At 18.8% G+C, this 25,262-nt stretch overlaps 1 protein-coding gene across 1 annotated transcript; it reads right to left on the reverse strand.

Annotated features, from left to right (window-relative positions):
- Nucleotides 1–1,318: 1,318 nt before the first annotated feature.
- LOC135145853 (2-oxoglutarate dehydrogenase-like, mitochondrial) lies at nt 1,319–23,488 on the reverse strand. Its single transcript, XM_064077982.1, has 32 exons — nt 23,438–23,488; nt 23,195–23,375; nt 21,995–22,093; nt 19,691–19,779; nt 18,951–19,015; nt 17,356–17,484; nt 17,071–17,167; nt 16,868–16,932; nt 16,668–16,795; nt 15,842–15,891; nt 15,582–15,642; nt 13,777–13,866; nt 11,753–11,819; nt 11,573–11,701; nt 10,319–10,452; nt 8,866–8,992; nt 8,667–8,747; nt 8,514–8,600; nt 7,766–7,823; nt 6,821–6,878; nt 6,313–6,385; nt 6,154–6,231; nt 6,024–6,084; nt 5,557–5,683; nt 4,801–4,923; nt 4,444–4,511; nt 3,992–4,070; nt 3,814–3,921; nt 3,658–3,746; nt 3,461–3,582; nt 2,531–2,606; nt 1,319–1,417 (listed from the first exon to the last, which is right to left on the reverse strand). The coding sequence occupies exons 2-32, from the start codon at nt 23,312–23,314 to the stop codon at nt 1,321–1,323; spliced, it is 2,835 nt and encodes a 944-aa protein (XP_063934052.1). The 5' UTR covers nt 23,315–23,375; nt 23,438–23,488; the 3' UTR covers nt 1,319–1,320.
- Between the last annotated feature and the right edge of the window lie 1,774 nt (nt 23,489–25,262).

Here is a 25,262-nt window from a genome sequence, read left to right on the forward strand (position 1 = left end):
TAAAAACAATAAATAATGAATTAGAAAAATAGTAAGTAAATTTCTAGTAATTAATTTATAAAAAAAGAATTAATAAATAAATAAAAGATACTACAAATCTCTCGACCTTTTATACTTTTACACTTATATAAGTTGTTCTAAAACTTTATTAATTATTATTTTTCTATTATTTATAAATAAAATATATAATAAAAAATAAAAATAAAAAATACTATAGGTTTCTTATGCCTTTAACTTGTATACTTTTATATATAATTTTAAAAATTAATTATTATTTTATTATTTTTAAATATAAATTATTAATAAATAAAGAAAATTCATTGCTTTTCAATCCCCATTATCAAAATTCTACTAGTCCTCTGCAAAAAGTATTATAGTGATTATTATTATTATTAATATTAGTATTATCATTATTATCATAAAGTTGCTTTTTTTAATAACTTTTACTTATTATGTTTTTTATATATTTAAGGAAGGCCATAACTACGGAGACTCGGAAAATACTTTAAAGTTTATTGCTATTATTATTTTTTCTATTAATTATTATTATTATTTAAAGAACCAGAAAAATAAAAAGAAAAACAACGTTAATTGAAAGCGACGAAGAAGATGACGCTTAACTATATATAAAACCAACAATTTTTTTATTTATAAAATAAGAAAATATATAATAAACAATTTTTTTATATAAAATATACTAAAAAGTTTATTATATTATTATTACTATTACTTTATTATAATTATAATTTATACTTTCCTATAATTTTCACTCAGTTTACTTAACCACTTTTATAGACATCTCAACTATTATCATAATATTTATAAAAAAAAACAGAAATCTTAAAAAATAAATTAAAAAGTAGTAAAAAGTTACATATATTATAAAAAAAATTAGATAAAATTTAATAATATAAAATTTTTTTATTATATTTAATATTATTTACTAAGTTATTATTTATAAAAATAAAATGATAAAAAATAAATAATAATTTAAACTTTATTAATGTAAATATTTATACAAAAAAAGAAAAAAAAGAAAAATTATAAAAAAAAAGTATAAACTCCTTCAATATATATAAATATAAAAAAAGAAATATATATAAATATAATAACTTAAACGTTATAGCTATATATATTTAAAATGTACAACTATATAAATATAATAACTCAAACTATAAAAGTTTATAATTAAACCAAAAAAATAATAAATCTATAACAATAATAACAAATATAACTTGAAAAAATTTATATAAACATAAAAAGAAAAAAATTAGCTCGCTATTTTTTTATTTTTATAAAAAAATAAAAAATAGTGGAAACTCAAGACATCGCTTCATTCAAAAAGTTTTTTTCTTCTTTGTAATGTTGCGACTTTACGCCGGTGGCAGTTGCAGCAGAAGGAGGACGACCGACGTACCTGTAGCAAATACAATGGTGAATAATAATCATAATAGCATTAATAATAATGAACAATTCACAAATAAAAATATTAAGATGTTACTTTTATTAATAATAAAATAATAAATAATAATATAAATAAAATATATAATAACTAAAAAAATGATATACTAACCTTTAATTAATAATAATTTATAAAAATATATAAAAAAACGATATACTTTTAGTTCGTTAATAATAATTAATAATTTCTTAAACAGATAAACCAGTAAAGCTATACATTTTTAATTGGCTTAACCAAAAAAAGAACTATGAGTTTAAACGTGAAAATATTAAAAATATTGTGATTAGGTTTTTACACTATTAATAATGTGAACAGATAATAATAATAATAGAATTAATACAACTATTAAAAATTCTTTAACGGCTTTAATAAAATAAATGAACAACAACATTATAAGAAAAAGTTCAATAAAAATAATAAACATAAAATTAGTAATAATATTATAATTTAGTAATATCATTTTATTTATTAAACTTTTAATTATAATTATTCTATGAGAATTTCCAGGAAACAATATAAATTTTTACTTTGACATAATAGTAATAAATAATATTTATTGTATTAAATTATTTTTTTTGAAGGTTAAGTAAAATGAAAGAAAAAACTATTAAATAAAAAGACTATGAAATTTAATAAAAAATAATGAAACATAAAAGTATCAATACTATCATCAATAATTTTTTACTCTATTAATAACGTGAACAGATAGTAATAAAATCAATGAATTAATAAAACTATTTAAAATTTTTTAAGGGCTCCATTAAATTTGTAAAAAAATGGAAAAAAGCGTTATAAAAAAATATAAAGTAATTAATGGATTTGTAAGAAGAATTAAATAATTTTAATAAGAAAAGCTATATTAATAATGACTAGAAAAAAAAGTAAAATACAAATTATGTTACGGAAAAACTACATTAAAATAATGAGCGGCATTTCTAGTGTTATACTTATTTTTACTAAAAAAAAGTGCGCACACTGAAAAAAAAATAATGGTAATAAATAAACCTAATAAAACTTACAACCAGTAAATCTATATAAAAAATCTGGTTGGTTTTTTATAAAGCATACGTTGGATGGCAATCCTTATGGGTGGATGAATTTTTAAGAGACGTCCATATTCTTGGCTTGACGTAGCTCCATGCGCCTGAAAAATATGAATAATAATAATAATAAAAATGAAAATTATATCAAAAATTAATAACAAAAAAATTTTGAAAAAAAATTCATTAAAAAGTTTATAATATAAGAAATTATAAAACCTACAAAAATTAAAAAAACATGCGACCTTATAATAATAATTATTATAATAACTTAGTAAAACATGAAAAATACTTAAATATTATGTAAAAATGCGAAAATTTTAATAATATATAAAATTGTAAGGAAAACAGTTTATATTTAAAATATATAAATTATAAAATTAGTGAAACAGAAATTTTTATATTCATAAACAAATAATTTAATGATGAAAAGTAGAATTCATAAATATATATATTAACAAATAAGTAAAGCAACCAACAAATAAATAATATTTAAAGCTACCAATAAACAGGTAAAAAAACGTTATCAACAACCAAATTTGTGTTATTAACATTGAAAATGAATTATAAAAATAGAAAAATAATGATTATAACTATAAAAAAAATATTCAATAATAATAAAGTATCAAGCAAAAAAAAATTAATTGAAAAAATAACAAGTTGACTTAAATAAGTAAAGCAACGCAATAATAATAATATATAGAAAAAAAATGAAGTATATTGTTAAAAAAATATAACTTCTAATAAGTGAAGCAACCAATAAATAAAAAAGTAAATAAACAAGGTGACCAATAAAATTGTTGAAAAAAAGTATTGATTACTAAGAAATTTGAGGGTTTAAAAATAAAGAAAAATTCATACGGAAATGCAAATTTAAAAAATTAAGATAAAAATTTCCCACAAGAAATGAAAAAACGAAATGATGATTGACCAATAAAAATGGATATAAATAGAAGACCCATATTTTTGGGTTCCTCCTGGCACCAAACAATAGAAGCACTTGGAAACTTTTCGACTTGCTGCTTTACAAGATCGAATGGAAACGGTGCAATCTGCTCAACAGAAGCAATAGCGATTTCACTATTAATAATGATTCAATAATAAGTTTTATCGGGGGGAAAGTTTTCTTTAAAACGATGATAATAATAATAATACTTCTCTAAGCCAGCTTCTTTTCGAGCTTCCATTAAAGTATACTTTACTTTTCCAGTGCAAAATATAACTTTTCGAAATGAGTCGGAAGACTTGTAGGAAACCATTTAAAAACAATAAATATAATGAAATAATAGTTAAATAATAATAAAAAATAACTTTTTTTTCAAATAAAAGCCTTTCAAAGCGCGTGCCTTCCGCCATTTCTTTTAATGAGGAGGTGCATGCCTCCAAACGCAGCAAAGATTTCGGAGTTATCAAGATCAACTTGAAAAAGTAATAATAACAATTAATAATAATAATAATAATAATAATAAAGAAGAAGAAAGGTTTCTACCGGTTTTCTAAAATCTCTATGGCACTGCCTGCGTAAAGCATGAAAAAGATTGGCGGGAGTGCTGCAATTAAGGACTTGCCTAAAAACAAAAATTCTTTTAGTAATAAAAATAAATGAAGCAGTAAAAAATTAAATTTCTCGTAAACAAAAATATTATGATTATTGCTAAGTTTTCGGCCTTATTATTCTTGTTTTTTTACTTATATATATTATGAGTATATTTTTTAATAACAGTATTTCTTTATATTTCTAGTTAATAAAGTTTGTAATAATATTAAACTTTACTTTTTAGTATCAGTATTATATAACAGAACTTTTTATCTCTATTACAATTACTTTTGGTAACAACTTTTTCATATAAAAATATTAATAATTCTACATTAAAAAAAAATTAATATTCTTTTATCAGTAAATAATAATTTTTATATTCTATTTTCTTTGTATTAATAGACCAATTGCACTGCTGGATTTGCCGCTTTGCGGATAAATTATCGGGAAAAACCTCGCAATTATCATCGCACTAAAAAAAATTTGCATAAAGAAAAGAAAATACTTTTTCTTAATTATAAATATTAATAAAGATAATATAATAAACAGTAAAATTTTATGTTAGATTTAAAATTATTCCAATGGAACGTTTATGAGCAAGCACACAACGTTTAATAATACAAATTCAGTTAAAAGTAAATATAACCAATCATATAACAATAAAATAATAATATATCACAATTTTGGTTGAAAGCGTTTATGGCCAACCACTAAATCTAAAAAAAAACAAGCAGAAAACATAGTGAAATCAACAAAGAGACCGCTTGCAAAAAACGTTCGAGCCGAGCAGAAGAATGTTCGGGGCCCATTCCTTCGTAGCCATGTGGTAGAAACAAAGTCAATCCTGATTGGCGGAGCCACTTTTGCTCACCAGAAGACAGAAACTATAGTGAGTTGATTAGTTTAAATGGTTTTATTATTAAAATCTCCCAATAAAATATTCCATATAAATAGCAGTTTATAGTAAAACTTACTTTATTTTTTTTATATATATTTTTTCCATTTTCACAAAAGTAAATAGTAAAGTGAAAAAAGATTAAAAAAATATAAAAAAGAGTAGTGAAAACGTTTTAGTATAATGAAAGTTTTAAATTATCAAAAGAGAATTTTTTTTTGGAAATTATAATATAATAAATTTCCCACATTTATTATAAATTATAAAATTTAAAAAAGTTAATATTTTATTTAAAAATATTAAAAATAAAAAAATTGGAAGTCTAAAAGTTTTATTATAGATATATAAAAATAAAAATTTCTATAGATAATATTTTATTATTTATAAATAAATATTACTACAAAATATTTATAAATACAATATATATATACTGAAAAACTCAAGGAAAGTTAAGTAAAGGTAATAATTATTTATAAAAATATAATAAAAAATAGTTATAAAAAATATGTATACAAAATAAAAAAACATACAAAACAAAAAAATAAATTAAATATATAATAATAATAATAATAATAATAATAATAATAATAAATGTTATAAATAAATAATAATAAATACTTACTTGGTCAATGATAATTTGCGCTCCATTCACAAAATCGCCAAACTGAGCTTCCCAACAAATTAACGAGTTGGGATTGGCGTAACTGTAGCCGAGCTCGAACCCGAGAATGCCATATTCTGATAGAGAACTGCTCATAATAGATATTATGTATAGCAAACCAGAAAATAATCATAAAAAATAAATTAATATTTTAAAGATATTTTTATTTCGATATGAAAAAAATTTTCAATATAAATTGATAAAAAAAATAGTAGATTTTTATTATTTATAAATAATAATTATAAATTATCGTTGTATAATAAAATGTTGCATAACTTTCTTTAAAAAAATGTTAAGCGTTTTTAGATAATTATAATAATAACTTTAATAACAGTAAAAGTGCTAATAATATATATATAAATCATAATAATAATAAAAAATAAATAATAATACTTGTAATGAATATAGTAATAATAACAATAATAAACCTGTTTGAAACGGTATACTTCGCTTGTTCGTCCAAAAGATGGTTAAGAGGGACATAAGTTTCTTCATATTATAAAATTAAAGTCAATGATTGGCCCACTGTATCCATTATTTTCCTAAAAACTCAACAACCTTCAGTATTCTGGTCATGAAGCACGTGATGGCGCTGACAAAAAGTGCCTCTCTCCACGTCTTGCCCGCTTAAACGAACTACCAAGGCCATCAGATTAAAAAGAATGATAGATAAGAATATAAAATTTGATTGGCCAGATTAGCAAGTAAAGCAAAAACCATGAAACTTTTCCATAAGCAACGTTCCAAAGGCAAGTGCCTCTGCAGTGGCCCAGTCGATACCGCTTCCGGACTAATACAATAATAATAATAACAACAACAATAATATTAAAATAATTTATGAAAAAAAAATTATTCAGACAAAAATATTACTTTCTTAACAATTTAATAATAAAAAACTATTGAAATATAATATATTGTACTTTTACTTATAATAATTCTAAAAAAAATATATATATCACTTTGATAATAATATTACAGATATTAGTGTAAAAAAGTAAAAAAAAAATATTTTTCGAAAACAAATAAGAATATTAAAAATGTTTATTAATAACAATTCAATAACAGAAAACTTTTTAAATAAAAATATATTGAACTTTTATTTATGATAATATTTAAAAAACTTACAGAAAAATAATATAAAATTTACTTTTATTATAATGTTAGGTAATATGTATAAATAACTTATAAAAAGATAATAATAATAACAATAATAAAAGTAGGCAACCTTAACAGTTTGCATTCGAGCTTTTAATATCCGATCAACTCCTCGATGGCTAGTAAAACTTTAAAAAATTTTTAAGTATAAAAATTATAAACAAAACTAAAAAATATATTTTAATAACTAATAAAAAAAAGAAACGTTTTATATATAAGTTTAACAAAAAATATAAAAGAATAAACTTTTCTAATAATATTATTAAAAAAGTTAAAATAAACAGTTTTATATATTTTATTATTAAATATTATTATATAAAAAAAATAAGTTATTATTTAGATGCTTAATAAAAGTTTTTTATATTTAAAAAAATTTCTAAAAAAAAAAAAGAATACGTTATTAAAAATTGTTATTATTCATATATAAAGTAGATATTTTCAAAATGCTTAACAAAAGATTTGTATATTTTATTATTTAAAGTCTTTACTTAAAAAAAGTTATCATATAAAAGTTATTATTATTATTTATCATATAAAAGTAAAAACTCAATAATTTTTTTATTTTTTATTTTTTATATAATAAAATAAAACATAAAATTTATTACTATATTATTATATTTAATATATATAAGTAAAAATCCTTAACCTTTTTTTATTAAGATTAATAATATATTTCAATATTAAGATTTTATTAAAAAATATTTTTATATAGAAGTTAAAACTCTCGTCTACAAAAATGTTAAAAAGAATATATGTAACCAATATTTTAGTATAAAAAAATATATAATGAAGTAAAAATATTAAGTATAAGAAAAGTTATAAAATTTATGATCCACAAAATATTATTTATTAATTATAAGAAATTTTAATAAAGAGCAATAACGAAAATAAATTTATATAAAAGTAAAAACTCTTAAAGTTGCGTATATTGTCTTTCATTAAAATTTTTAATGAGTAAAATAAAAAAAAGTTTGTTATTATTTAAATATAAAAGTAGATAAAGATATATAAAAACCCTTTAGGGACCGTACTAATAACAGTGCCAATATGCTTCAGTCGTTCTATTGAAACGCCTTCAAAATATTTATTAATATTATTATTATAAATATTATTATTGTTATTTTTTTCTTTTTATTTTATTATTCAAACAATATATAAAAAATATTACTATAATTATTGTTAAGTTTCATATAATGATAACATTATATAATTAAATAATTATTTATAATTACTCACTTTTAATTATAATTTTATTTTATTAGATATTTTTTTTCTTATCTTTCAAAAATATTTTTATTATTTATTTTAAAATAATATAATATTAATAAAATTTTTAGAAATTTTAATTTTTATAAATTATTTAATTGTTTTTATTAAAGAATATTATTATTACGTATCATATAATGATATTTTTTATTATATAATTTAATAATTACTTTTTACTATTTACTATATTCTTTTCTTTCTTTTTTTCCTTAAATATATATTATAATTCTTCTAATTTTATATAATTAATTAAAAAATTTCAAACATTTTTTATTAATTAATTATTATTTTTATTACATTATTATAAATTATGATTATTATTTATAAAAATAAATATTATTTATTATAATCATAAACACTTCATTATTTATACTATTTAATAACGTTTTTATAATAATATCATTAAGTATAGAACTTCCTACTATATTAAATATTACCATTTCCTCCTTTATTAGTAGTTTTATTATAAATATTAAAAAGTAATAATTTTGATCAACCGGTGTCTCTGGCCAATGACATGTTTCTCGGCGCCTTAAAGCCCTTCCAGCGCGAATCCAGCCAATCATCAATACGAATTTTTTCATCTACCAATAATAATAGGAAAAATGTAGTAATTAGTTAAAATATAACTTTTATAAAAAAATAATAACTTTTGCTTTTTTCGAAGGCCTCTTTGCATAACCGCTGATAATCTTCATCAAGTTTTCTATATTCTTTTTCACAAATGACTCCTAAAATAAAAATAGTTAGAAAGAGAAAACATTTATATAAAAAATATAATATAAATATGATAAATATAAAAAGTTTAAAGTTTATAATACTAATAACAACAATAATAATAAATAATACCTTCTTTTAACAGCCTTTCCTTATACATCTTCTCCACAGGCGAGTGCTTAGCAATGGCCTTGTACATCATTGGTTGAGTAAAAGCCGGATTGTCGCCTTCGTTATGACCGTGACGCCGATAGCCAATCTAAAATAAGCATATTGATAAAGGACCAAAGAAATAAAAATAAATAGTTACCAATAATTAAAAAATAAAAAATTAGAAAAAAAAGGAGAAATTTTTTAATGTAGTAACATAAAAAAAAGTTTTAAGAATTTTATAATTAATAAAAAAATTATAAACTAAAAATAATATTATATAAATAATAATCATCATAAAAACTACAAATAAATAATAATACCAAAGTAGATATATAAGAGTATATATATTAATACAAGCATATAAAAAAAATATAATTCATTGCATTCATATTATACTTATAAAATACTTCACAAGAAAAATAATAATATGTAAATTTATATGTATAATACCACTAGTTTAGTTTTTCTATATAATTATTATAAACTATAAATTCTTATAATAAAATAATAAAGGAAAAATTCTCGCCATAAACAATATATATATAAATGAAAAAATAGTAATAAAATATTATAAGTAAATTTTTTTTTCATAAATATTACTTTTGGGTTAAAAATAAAAACATTAAAAAAATACTCAGATAAAAATGTTTATTATAATAATAATAAAATACATAAAAATATAAAGCGAAATAATTTCGTTATAATATATTGAACCTCATTACAATAATATAGAAAACTTTCTTATAAATATAATAATGTTATCCCTGGAAATGTTTATTCTTATCAATTGCATAATAAGTTAACTCTACAAGAAAAAAAAAAATGCAAAGTTTATATCTCCCTATCAAAATACAGTACAATACTACCATAAGATAAAAACTATAACTGTATCATAATATATATTTAGTAATTTATAAGTATTTAGCTCATAAAAATTATACAAATACTATCAAATAACGATAAACCTATATGTCGTATAAAAATAAAATGTTGGGGTAATTTAAAAAAATTATAAAAAAGAGAATTCAATAATTATATGTTTTACTTTTCTGCATGATTTTTTTTTTTAAGTTTTTTTTTTTTATATTTAAACTTTTTATTCAGTTTTATAAGGAAATTGAGCGTATGGCGCACGTGACTCTTCGCACAACCGAATTGGTCTAAGTCAAAGCGAATGAAAAAAAATTTTTTTTCTTGTCATGAAAACTTTCCGAGTCAGTAAAGTATTAGGAATTATAAAATTATATTAATTATATAAATAACTATAATTAATAAATTTTAGATATATCGAGTAAATATATTAAAATAATTATAAATTTCACTCAAAAGAAAAAGTTAGCAAAGACATAATACTTATGCACTAAGAAACTATAAGAGAAGCAAAAGTAATAATAAAAATAATGATATTAACATTAAAATAATAATGAAATACAATATCAATAACGACGTCTTCCCCCCATTTTTGCCGCCATTTTATGGCAAGTTCTGAAACTTTTAAAACTGCCTCGGCGTCGTCGGCATTCACGTGGAATATTGGCGCTTGCAAGGACTTTGCTACGTCCGTACCTTCATAAAATTACAAAAATAATTCAGATTTAGGTAAAAAAAAAGTTTCAGTACTTTTCAAAACAATAAATTTTTATTTTTTAATAAATTATAATTTATTAGAGTTTAATTTTTTGTGGTACAATTATTTTAAGTCTAAATAATGTACATATTTTTAGTGTAAAACTTTCATTATTTTTAAATTTAGTATAATTTATAATAATATTTTTTATACAATTATTATAATGATTATAAAAAAAATTAATTATTTGTTAAACGTTTTCTTTAAATATAATGAATAATAATAATTTATAACCATTATAAAAGTTTATAAATGTATAAGTTAATTTAATTTTTTTTGTAGAAAAAGTTTCATTATTTTTAAAAGTTAGTATACTTCACAATATTGCTTATTACACAATTATAATAATGACTATAATAAGAGTAATTATTTTGTTATACATTTTCTCTAAATACTATTATAAATAAGAATAAGAGTAGTAATAATGAGTTTTTAATAATTAAATAAAGTTTATATTTTTAAGTTATATAAATTTTTTAGAATGTTTCGTTATTTTCAAGTTAAAATACTTTATTATAATATTGTTTATACATTTATTATATTAATTATTTTTTTAAGAGGTTATCCATTTCTGATAAATATGATCAATATAAAAAATAATACTAAAGTTTTATTAAATTTTGTATACTTAATAATATCATTTAGTATACAATTATTATAATTATTATGAGTTCAAATATATTATGCCTATTTCATAAGAAAAAATAAAAATTATGATAAAGGTTATAATAAAAAATTATAGTTAAAAGTTTATTAAATTTTTTTAATGTGAAATATTCATTATTTCTCATTAAAGTATATATTTTAATATATTATAATTGATACAAGTGTAATAATTATCAAAAGTTTTATAATTCTAATGTAAATATTATAAAAAATATTAATAAAAATAATTAAAATATTTATAAACATTATAAAAGTTTCCTATTCAAAAATTAATCCAAATTTAGTGAAAATAGATTCATTATTTTTCATTCAATATTTTAAAATATTTTTTATATAAGTATTAAATATTACTTGGACACAAGTTATTTATAAATCATTAATAATAATACGAACAATAAGGGGAAGAACGAGAGAAGCGGGGGTCCGTGGTAAAGCCAATTTGGTTATTACAAATTACGTGAAGAGTCCCTCCCGTCGAATAGTTGGGAAGATCGCTCATGTTCAAGCACTCATACACAACTCCTTTAATATAATAATAATAATAGTAAGGATAATAATGATAAGAATAAAAACCTTGTCCTGAAAATGAGGCGTCTCCATGAAGAAGAAGAGGGACAACCCGTTGGCGTTGATGATCGTTCTGATATATAAGAAACAGTATATAAATATTAGGAAATATATATATATATCAAAAAAATCAAAAAAAAAGGAATAAATATATAAATAAAAATAAAAATCAGTAAAAAAAATTAAAAAGTATTAAAAATGTAAAAATATATAATAAAAAAATATTAAATTTATTAAAAAATATTGAAATTAAATATATTAAAAAAAAGAAACTTTACAGCAATAAAATATAAAAACGTAAACAACAAATATATTTTAATTTAAAAAAATATTAACAAAATATATTATATAAATATACTAAATCTTAAAAAAAACTAGTAAACATCATATAAATTTGATAAAAAAGTTAAAAATACAGAGCAGTAAAAAAATAGATAACCGAAAAAGTATATAAACATATATAGTAAAAAGCATTAATTTATATATATGAAATATATATAGGAAAATAAAAAAAATTTAAAAAAAAAAGATAAAAACCGAAAAATATGTATAAACGTACTACAAGAAATTATTTATATAAATATGAAATATATATAAAAATAAACTATAAAAACATTTTTAAAAAAAATTAATGAAAAACAGAAAAACTAAAAAAAAGGAGATAAAAACCATTAAGTATCCATAAAAAAATTTTTACTATACTAAAAAGATAAAAGAAAAAAAATCTATTAAAAATAATAAAAATAAAAAATAAAAATAAATCGCGAAATATTTATAAAATTATAAATAAATTAATAAAAATATAATAACATTTAAAAAAATTTAAAAAGTAAACTCGATAAAACAATTCTGAACACGAAAGCATACAGAAAAAAATTATAAATATTAAAAAAAAAGTCTAAAAAAGTAATATAAAAATAAATAAATAAATAAAAATTATTACGTTAAGAAATAAGAATAATAAAATATTGAGAAAAATAAATAAAGATAAATGTAAATTTTAAATTCTAAAAAAATATTAATAAAAATAAAAAAAGAAAATTTATATAAAGGAATGAATAAATATAAAAACCAGAAATATAAAAATAAATTTAAATTATAAAAAAAATTATTTAAAAAGAAATGAATAAAAATTGTATAAATACAAAATTATATTTAGAAATTTATAATAAATATAAAAATATAAAAGTAAAAAACCAAAAGTATTTTAATTTTATAAAAAAAATTTAAAATATATAAAAACAGCAAACTCCTTAAAAAAACAAGTATATATATTATTAATGAAAATATAAAAAAATTTTAAATCTAAATAAAAAGAAAACTTATTAAAAATGTTCTTAACATGAAGAAAAATTTATTATTTCATAAAAATTTTTTTAGAAATTTAAAAAATAATAAAAATACAACAATTTTTTTCAAATAAATAGTAAAAAAAATTTAAATAAAAGACATAAATCGTTAAAACTTTTCTAAACACGAAAAGTATATAAAAAATATAGATAAAAACAAAAATTATTCACACAAGTACAACAATAAAAATTAGAATTTTTTTTGAAATAGTTAAAGAAAAAATTAAAAAATCTATTAAAAAAATATCGTTAAAACTGTTCTGAACAGAAAAAGTATATAAAAAATAATAGTACAATATTTTATAAAAAATAGTAAAAAAATTTAAAATATATAAAGACAAACTCGTTAAAACTGCTCTAAACAGGAAAAATATATAAAAAATAAAAATAATATTTTATAAATATTATAAAAAATATATATTTAAAACTTTTAGAAAATGTTAAAAAAAATTCATCATCTACATAAAAACAGACCCGTTTGAACTTACTGAACACAAAAAAATAAAAAAAATAAAAATATTATAAAAAACAGTTTATGATAAATAAAATATAATACATTTACAAAAAATTGGTAACAAAAAACTAGACGTGTTAAAACATTTCTGAAATCAATAATATTCTTTATATATTTTGAAAAAAAGTATTAATAAAAAATTTATAATAATCATAAAAAAAGCAAACACGATAAAACTGTTCCGCGCGAACTTTTCCAAGAACCACTGGATTTACTGCTTCCAAATGAGAAGGATTTGCAACCAGCGATAAGTGAATCTTTTATTATTAATATAATAATAAAGTTATTGTTTATAGTAATAACACAAAATAATAAAGGCAGGTAAATCTTTAAATAATAATAAAGATATTATATATTTTAATAAAAATATATTTTAAATATAATAATATAAAAATAAAAGTTGTTTGTAATAAAAAATTATAAAAAACAACCATCATTAAGTAGATCTTCTGTAACATTAATAAAGTTATTATACAACATTTCTTATATGGAATAATAATAAAATATAAAAAAAGTTGTTAAATAACTCTTTTATGATTATAATTATAAATTTATTATACATTTTAAAATAAATATTTTTTTGTAATAATTAAGAAAACGTATAAAAAGTAACAATCATTAAGTAAATCTTTTATAATTATAACAAAAAAGTTAAATACATTTTAAAATAATTTTTTTTATGTAATTGTAACAAAAGGTATAAAAAGTTATTAAAAATTATATTTAGCAATCATTACAAATCTTTTATGATAATAATATAGTTATTATACATTTTAAAAAATTATTATATTTATATATAATAATATAATATATAAAAGTTGTTAATAAAAAAATTGTAGAAAGCAAGAACCATTAAGTAAATCTGTTATAACTATGATAGTAATAAAATTATAAAATAAATATAAAAAAAATATATAACGTGTAAAAAATATTACTTCTTCTAATAACAAAATTTATACATATAAAAAGTAAAAATTATATAACAAAATATAAAAAATTACAATAAAAACTTTCATTAAAATACATTATATAAACAAATAAAAATAATTCATTAAAATAATTTTTTAAACATAAAAAAAATAGTAATTAAAATAATATTTTGTTTAAAAAATTAAAAAATTCATTAAAAATAATAATAAATCATAAAAAAAACTAAAATAATATTTAAAAAATACTTAAAAATAATTATAAATTATATAAAATATTAAAATAATTTTTTATAAAATAAAAGTAGTTAAAGAGTTTTTAGTCATAAAAAAAATTAAGGAAATTAATATTTTATATAAACACCTAAAAAAATTTCATTAAAAATTAATGTCTTAAAAAAACATTTTATATAAACAAGTGAAAGTAAATTAAAAAAAACATAAATCAAAAAATATATTTTAAATAAATGAATAAAAACAAATCAATTAAGATGTTATAATTATTAAAAACTATCGAAAAAATAAAATCATAAAAAAAAATAAAAAATATTTTATATACATAAAAAAATAATAATATAAAAAATATTATACAAACATCGAAAAATAAATCATTCAATATAATTTTAAAGTATAAAAAATTGATATAATAAAAATAATATATTATATAAACAATAATAAATCATTATAAAAAAAAATTATAAATCACAAAAAAATAATAAAATATTTTAAATAAACAAAATTTTTAATAAAAATGAACATTTCATATAAAAATTACAATAAAAAAAAGTAATAATGAAATCCTCGAACTTTAAGCGAATATAAAACGTCCGAGATAATAATAATAAAACAAACTAATAATAAAAACTTCAAGCAAAATATACAAGAATTAACATGACTATGGAATTAATAATAATTACTATGATTATAATGATAACAAATATAATAATTATAATAACGAAACAAACTAACAAACAAAAACTTAAAGTAAAATATAAAGTGTCCAAAATTATTATTATTAATAATAAATAATAATGATAGTAAGAAACCTTATGGCCTGAACGCGTCAGTCGGTCCGAAGAGGAGCCCAAATGGTACTTCACATCCCCGCTTTCAAAATAGCGAATATTAAAATATATGAGAATATATAAAAGAGGATATTATATAGCGACTATAAAGGTATAAAAATAATAAGTTAAAATATACATAATTTAAAGTAAATAAACAGAAATGAATAAGTAAAAGAGAATAAGTGTAAATAATAATAATTATAAAGTTTCATTATAAGTATATATGTCAAAATACTCACCTTCCTTCTTCAGTAGGTTGTAAGTGAGAATCGAACTCGGAAAACAAACTCTAAAGTAGAATAGATAATGAATAAGTTAAAATAAAAAAATAAAAAAAATAAAAATAATAAAATTAAATATTAAGTAAAAGTAAATAATAATAAGTAATATTAATGACAAGTAATGGAAATAAATAAATAATAGATAAATAAATATTATAAAAATATTAAATTAATAAATAAAAGTAGATAATATTAATAAGTAATAATAATAAATAAAAAAAATGTTTGATAATAAATAAAAATATATAATAATAAGTAATATATAATAAAAAAATTATATAATTTAAATAATAAATTGATAAAATTATATATTAATAAATTAAAATAAGTAATATATAATAATAACAATAAATGCAAAATTAAAAATAATGATAATATACATAATAATAGACAATAATAATAAATAATAAGTCATATATAATAAAAAAAGGTAATAAATTATAAAAAACAGATAATAATATTAAATAGTATATAGTTAAAAATAAAATAGGAATATATAATATTAAATATAAGTAATATTAATTTTATAATAGATAAAAAGAAATAATAACAATAAATAATAAATGGAAGTAATATATAACAATGTAAATAATCGATGAATATATATTAATAATATAATATGATAAGTAAAGATAAATCATAATAAGCAATAAATAAAATATAATAATTAATCAATAATAAATAAGAAGTAGTATATATTTTAAAAAAAATAAATAACTAATAGATAAAACATATTAATAATAATATTAAATAATAAATCAAAGTAAATAATGAAAATACGAACTTCTAAAGGCTTCTTAAGCACATTTCCAAGCACATTGAGGCGGCCACGATGGGGCATCCCCAACACAATAGCCTCAACGCCCAATTCGCTTGCTTTGTCTATTATTCCCTTTACACAAACAATAGTAGCTAATAATAATAATAACATTATTAAAAATAATAATGAAAAGATTCATAATAATAAGAAAAATAACTACATACATTCTAAGCCTTCAATTCCGAAACGTTTTTCACTTCCCCACTTTGTTTGTAGAAAATTTTCAAAACTATAATAATAGATAAATATAAGCAAAAAGCTTATTCCAATATGATATTTACTGCACTCATATCCCTTATTGAGAAGAAAGCTTTCATCATAAGAGTAGTCATAATAATAAATAAAGCAATATTAATAGTGAACAAACCCGTCCGCCTGATTCAAACGTCGCAGAATAACTTTTTTTTCTTCGCGCGAAACCGACATGTTGCCCGGGAATTCAATTTCTCTGCGTAGCCAATCACCTTGAGTATATATAATTACAAACACTTTAATGAAAAAAACTGTACATAAATATGTAGCTTTAAATATAATTATAATAAAGCATTAAACAAAAAAAAGCCATCATCGAAGTATGGGATAATAAAAGTGGAGAAGCATATGTTAGGATTATAATAAAGTTAACTGAAATAAATATTAATGAAAATAACACATTTTTCTCGATCGTTAATATGCATAAACTCCCAGCCAATAGTATTGCAGTATATTTCTTTAAGTCGCTCAAGAATGGTCCGAAGGGTGGCCTTTTGCTGCTCGCCAAACCCAAAAAACGAAAGTGCGCCTTAACAAAAAGTAAAAAAAAGTATTAACCATAAAAATATATAAAGAAAAATAAGTTTCCTATTAATTTATCATACAAAAAGTATTAAAAATAGGTTAATGCATAGCAAATTCTAAATAAAAATAAAAATAAATTAAGTAATTATATAAATTTATAATAAATGATTAAATATTAAATTTATAATAGAAGTTTAATGCATATAAATTTAATACTAAAAAAATAATAAAAGGTAAATAATAAAAATTGTATTTATAAAAAATGTGGATGAATAAAAAGTTGAATTCTAAAAAAATATAAAAAATAATAATTATAAAAATATATAAATATTAATAAATTAAAAATAAAAATAGCAAAAATAGATAAATTTTGATAATTAATTTTATAAAAAATTGGATGAAGTGTAAATTTATTATTTTAAGCATTAAATATAATAATTATTAAGTAAATAATTATAATTTAAGAAATAATTAAAAAAATAATATTGAATACTATATTTATAATTCAAAAAGGTATTAAAAAAAAGTTATTAATATTAAATTCAATATTAAACAACTTTAAAAAATGAAAATTATTATATAAATATTAATAAATTTATAATAAACATAATAATAAAAAATAAATATTGTGAAATTATACTTATAAGGGTGTTGATGAAGAGTAAATTTAATAATAAAAAAAATTAAAAATAATAATAATTTATAAACCATTAAAAGTATTATTCAATATTAAATTAATAATACAAAGAGTGCTAAAGAAAGATTAAAAAAAAGTTATTGCAGAATAAATTTAATACTAAATAATAATAAAAATAATAAGTATTATGTAAATAATAATAATTTATGATAATAATAACATATATTAATAATAACAAAAGTAATACTCCTTTGGTAGAAATGAATGTTTTTATTTAGTAATATCGCTTCAAAAGTTTTTAAAACACATAATAATAAACAAAATTATAATAAAAAGTATAAAAAATATTTTTCTAGTGCAATAAATTACGTGGCTCTGCACGTGGTCAGCACCCAATAATATAACGGCTGAGATTTTATTAATCTTTATTACTACTTATTTATTATTAATATTACTTTTTACTTCTTTTCATTTGTAAAGTTTTGTAAACTTCATAAACTTCACTTTCATCACAAAAAATTATATATTTTCACTAAAATTTATTTATTAAAAAACCTTTTTGAAAATTTTTAATGCAAAGGGAATAAATTTATAATGTGGGGGGAACTTCTATAACTTTCCGTTCTCATTATTCTTGATAAATCCCAAAATCAGTAAAAAAAATTATATAATACGTGCAAAGACCAATAAAAAGGCGCGCTACCACTAATGCACGTGGCGAAAAGTTACTAAAAAATGCATATCATTTTCACTTGAAAAGTAATATTTTTTTATCAACAAGTTATATAATATTTATAATAAAAATGATAGTAACAAGCAAAAAATAAAAGCACCTCCCATATTTTCATCTTGTATATAAAATTCACGATCGAGATCAGCTTCAGAAAAACAATATGTCCTAAAAATTAATGAATCATTTTACTAAAAATATAAATTATAATTATAGAAAAAATTTCATTAAAAGCTTTAGTTGACTCTATCATTTTCTTTGGTTATTATTTATTGAACACTAATATTTTTTTTCTGATTTATAAATCTTTTAATTTGCAATTAAAAATACGATAAAAATAATGACAAAAATAATAGTGGACTCCACTGGAAAAGTGTTAATAAAAAATAATGAATCGTGTTTGCAAAAAAATTCAATAAAAATTGGCACAAAAAGCAACGAGAAAGCAAAACCAATGAAATCGTCTTAACGAATTATTGTTCATAGACAAAAAAATAGTGATAAAAATAGCCAATAAGAAATCAGACACATAAAAAGTAAAAATATTTTTTAATAATATAAGAAACAAACAATAATAAAAGTCTAATTTTTTATACAAAAATAAGCACAATTTTAATACTGACAATCCTTTTAAGAAAAGGCTATAAAATAATGAAAATACTTTTGCAAAAAAAAATTATACAGTTCACAAAAAAAGTTTATAAAGTAAATATATTAAGTACAAAAAATAATGAATATACTTTCGCAAATTATTTTACTTGAAACTATAACCAATAAGCATAAAAAATAATGATTCACACTTATCACTAGAAATATAATATAAAAATGCACAAAAAAACGTGCTTATAATTGCATTCGTCAAACTTTTCATCGCAAAGAGCGTTATTACTGATGCCCAGAGGATCAAGATTCGCCATGAGGTGCCCACGAACCTAAAAATAATTATTCACTAAAAAAAAATGCTCAGAATTTTCGATAATATATTAACTTGCTTCCTTAAATTTTCACAAAAAATTTACTTTTTTTTAAAAATTAAGTGAAGGGTGTAATTATAAAAAAATAGAATTAAATGAATTATAAATCTATTATAAAATTTTCTTAAAGGAGACTAAAATTCATTAATATAATTGCTTGTTTCGGTAAAGTTATATATTTACTCTTCAAAATTTAGTAAAAAGTATTTCATAAAAAAATTATAGAAGTATAAAGTAAATAAATATATAAAGCTTATAAGAAATGTATACTAAAAAAGCATACTATATATTCATTAATATAATTTTTTGTTGCCGCAAATTCAAATATTTGTCAAAAATTTAGTGAAAAATTATATTATAATAAGAAGAGAATTTTTAAAATTATATAAACTTTATGATAAAAATATACTAAAAAAGTATATACTATAAATTTATTATTGTAATTGTTTCCTTCGTTAATTTAAAAAAAAATGAGAAACTTTTTTATAAATTTAGTGAAAAGTATTATAAAAATAATAGAATTTAAATAAATACATAAAATTTACAAAGAAATATGCTAAAAGTGTATATATTTTATTTTATATAATTGTTTTCTTCCAAACATAAAAAAATTTACTTTTTTATGTATTTAGTAAAAAATATCAAATGATAATAATAATTATATAAAATTTATACTAAAAATGTATATATATTTTTTCTATTTTTATATTATTAATTATAATAGAAAACTTTTTTAAAGTCGCAAAGTCACTTATTTTTATAAATTTATTATATAACAGTCACAACTTATAAAAAAGGATTTATAAAGTTTTCTTGGTTATTAATATTCAATACTTTAATGAAATACTTTTACTTTTAAAATAGTATATAAGTTTTATAGAATATCACTATCACTAAAGTTTTTATTTTATTTTGTTTTTCATATAAAGACTATTATTACTATTATTATATAATTATATGAATAATCTTTACTTGAAAAATATTTATATAATAGTTTATTTATAATGAATTTATATATAAATAAAAAATTAACAATTTCTTACTTTTTGTTAAAAAGTTTTTAATACTCAACACTTCTATATAAAATAGTCTATTAATAAAATATTCTCGTTTAATAATATTACTATTCTAAAAACTACCTTTATATATATTAAAACTTTTTTTATTATAATGCTTATACAGAAGTTTTTGTTAGTAAAAAGTTTTACAATAATTGGTAATAAAAACTTTATATAAATTTTTTTATTTCCATAAGAAAATATTATTAAATGTTCATTATAAAAAGTTGTTAAAGTTATTGATTAAAAATATTTTATAAAATATAGTAATAAAATTTTTCTTTATAATAAAAAGTTTTCATCACTTTCAATACTTTTCAATAATTTATTTGTAACGCAAAACTTTTAAAAAAAATTTCAATAAAAATAAAAAAAAAATAAAAACTAACAAAAATAAAAAAATTACAAAAAGTTTTTTGAAAAAGTTTTTCAATAATAAACTTTTTAATAACATTATTTCTCTATAAAGTGAAGTAATATATATATAGTAAAGTTAAATATTGTAATATAATTATTTTTTTTATACTTAATGATTTATAAAAAAAATAAGCAAGAAATATATAAATATATTAAAGGAAAAGAAAAAGTAAATATCTAAAAAAGGATGATTGCAATAATAATAAGTAAAGACGAAATAAAAAAAATTCTAAATTCCAAATATTAAAAAAGTTTTAGTAATAGTAAAAAAAAAGTTATTTACTAACAAATACGTTAAAAATAATAAATTTTAATATAAATAACTAATATAAATAAAAATATATTAAAAAATAAAAAGGTAATTTTAAAATTTATTATTATAATAATAAAATAGAAAAAACCATTTAAATACATATGAAATATATTTTTAAAATTAAAAAGAAATTATAAACAATGTTAGTATTACAAAATTATCATAATAATATAGCATATATTATTATTTATAATCAAAAAGAAAAGAATTTATAAATATTATTATTACAAAATTATACAATAATAATAAATTCAAATAGATATGACTAATAAAAAAAGGGAGTTAAGGTTAGTTAAAGGTTAGAGGCGGGGCTAAAATTAGCAAATCGTTCATAAATAATAATAATAATAACAAAAGGAAAAAAAGTCATTAAATATTTACTAACTTGATAAGCGCGAATCAGAGACAGAATCGAAGCGTACTCCTTCGCCGCTCGTAAAGTATCCGATGAGCCACATGGCATCTCCTTTCTGAGCGCAGCCCGCTAAGAAGATCATATTGCATGAATGCCGACTCACAAAAAAAATTATATAATTATTTATATATTAATAAAAATTATAGAAAACTTTATTTTTTTATTTAAAAATTTATAAAAATTCACTTAATAAGTAAATAGTGATATGTTATATAATATTATACTAGAATATATTTATTTTTAATAAATAAAAAATAAATATAATATAATAATAAACGAGATAATAGTAAACAATGTATATAATAATAGTATAGTAACAAACGTAAACATAACAAAATTACTGTTATAGTATAATAATAAGAAAAAAATTTAAAACCTTTTAAGTTAATTAAACTTATTAATAAAATAATACAAAAGAATTGTCATAAATACTAAAATAATATTAATTTTCAAAGTTGATTGGTAATTAAAAAAAGTTTATTAATAATATCTAGTAAATATAACTAAATTCATAAATTAAAATTTAAAAAATTCTAAAAGTTTAAAAGTAAGGTTTATGGATTCTACTAAATATTATGATACTTATTAATTAGTAAACGTAATTAACTTTATAAAATAAATTTAAGATATTACCAAGTATAAATCTTAAGTTTACAAAAACTACTAAAAATGGTGATACTTATTAAAAAATTTAAAGATAATTATAATAAAAAACTCTATTTTATATTAAACATAGGGGTTGCTAAAATAGTAATTTTTAATTTTAATAAAACCTTAAAATATTTGCATTTAGTAAATTATAAAACTTTGCTTTTATGCTTCCTATATTCGTTGCAAACGATTACTTTGTTGATTTAAGTGAAGAACAAATTTTGTTGCAAAAATAAAATCTAAATCTTTATTAAGGGAAGTCACTCAAGTTTTAATGCTTATTTTTATAAATTTTTATTCTTTATAAAATGAAACAAAGACATAATAAATAACTGCTTATCAATTAATTATAAAAAGTAAATAATTTAACATAATCAAACAACTTTTTAACAGGATAAAAATATAAGGTTATTGTTAAGATATAGATCAAACGATCTAAATTTATCATCTTTTAGATAAATAAATTTTTATTAAAATCAAAAATCTAAGAAATTTTTTTAAAAACGGATTTCCGTTAACATTATCTAAAGATGGAGGAAGGCAAAAAGCATTTTTCATATTTCCGTTTTCAACGTTTTTAAAGTATATGTCCCAGGATTTGTGGACAGACGACGGATCTTTTTTCCAGGAAATATACATCTCATCTATATAATTGCTATTACTTCCAGATAAAATACTTTCAGAGTATTGAGAAAGACTTCTGTAGGTTACATATAGAATGAGAAGTACATAGAATTAAAAATATATAAAAGTTTACAAAACCTTCTGAAAGTAAGTAAACGTGACTGTGCCTTCGCGGCACTGCAAAAAAGATTAGAAATTTTGTTCATGTTCTTTTCTTTTTAATGATAAAATAGTTAATAATATTGAAAAATTAATGAAGTAACAAAAAAATAGCGAAAACAGAGAATAAACGCTATAAATAAACAAAGCATATATTTAGTATTAATAAAAAAGGTAAAAAAAGTTGAACGTAAGCAACTTTTCATCCAAAAAATGAATAAAAAAAAATAAACTTGTGTTAAATTCAGTTTTTATTATTTATTATAACCACAATAAAATAATTCTGATAGAAGCCACTTAATCTATATATATTATATACTTGCAAACCTTACAAATTCGCGAGAAGGAGAATAGAAAAAAACGAAAATTTATATTTAGCTATAATTTTTAACAAATTCCACAAGTGGCTTTTAACTCACTCAACTTGAGGGCTTCCACATCTATTTCTTATAATGCTTTAATGGAAAAAGAAAGTACGATAAAAAGGAGCAAAGAAATTATAAGCAAGAAAGAATCCACAATAAGAAGAGAAAACTTTATTTTTATTAATTATTAAGTGTCGCTTGTATATGATAAAAAGTGTTTAAGGTAAATCTTTTTTTTAAATAAATTTTATTAAGCATTGAGCTTTACTTTTCAACTTGTGTGTCTAAATATAACGACTTATTACCTATAAATTTTGTAAATTATAAAATTATAAAAATAAAAACTAAAAGAATTATAACCAAGTAATACCGATATCCTGGACACAGCTTATGTTTCACTTTATAAATTACAAAAGGTAAAGCCTTAGAGTAACTTTCTTTTTTTAGCAATAAAGGCTAAGAGATGAAGTGAATGGTAAGTAAGGTAGTCATAGGCTAAAGAGTTCAGTATTCAAGTTGCAAAGGACAGTTTGAAAACTTGCTTTCTCTTTTGTAGCACTTTTAAGGTTTAAAAGAAAACCTATTTAAAAGCCCCTTCTTAAAACTTTAGAAAAATTTTTATGAATGAGTAAACATTATTACTAGCTAAATAATAGTAGCCAGCTTAACATTCGTAAGGTAATAATTGTTTGTTAAAATTTTAAAATTTTGTTCGAAGTAACTTATTATTTTAATATGATAGTAACTTTTAAAGGGAACCTTAAGAATTATAATGAAGTACAGTTTAATGATATGCAAAACTATATTTTACATTTAGTTGATTGTTATGAAGGGTTTTTTTAAAAACACACATCACGATATTCTTGCTCGTTTATTTCCTTGGTATCGGGTTTTTTATAGAAAAAGAAGAGCAAAGTGGACTATCTTAAGGTTGCTGAATGTCAAAAATATACACAATAAACCAGTGGCGTTCTCCAACCCACTTCTCTTTACAAGTAAGAATTTATTAATAACGAAAAACTAAAACTTTTAACTTTTAACTTTATTATCTGTATAAATAAATTGTATACAAAATCCTATTATAAAAAAGTGAGAATATTTTTTTTAAGTAAATGTTATCTTTAGCACGTGGTATTAAGAGGGGCTTGGTGATAGTAAAAACGCTGCAAGCTTAATCGCTGGTGAAATCGCCAGATGGTAAACGAACTGGAGCGCGTAAAACGGACGGAAGGGAAGAATTCCTGGAAGGTTTTCGCCGGTTTCTTAATTGTAGCTCTTTGTATCGGCTGACTTTAAAGTTTCTTTTTAGAGTTTTACAGCATAAACATAAGTAAACTTACATATTGTCGCTCAAGAAAGCTTGGTAGATGAGAAGGGAGAACTTAATTGTTTTTGCTGAGTTATATATGTAGCTCTGAATATCGGCTAGCTATCAAGTT

The sequence above is a fragment of the Zophobas morio genome, unplaced genomic scaffold (assembly GCF_036711695.1).
Source record: "Zophobas morio isolate AGI-343-1 ecotype UQ-CSIRO unplaced genomic scaffold, CSIRO_AGI_Zmor_V1 ptg000194l, whole genome shotgun sequence".
Classification (NCBI taxonomy): domain Eukaryota; kingdom Metazoa; phylum Arthropoda; class Insecta; order Coleoptera; family Tenebrionidae; genus Zophobas; species Zophobas morio.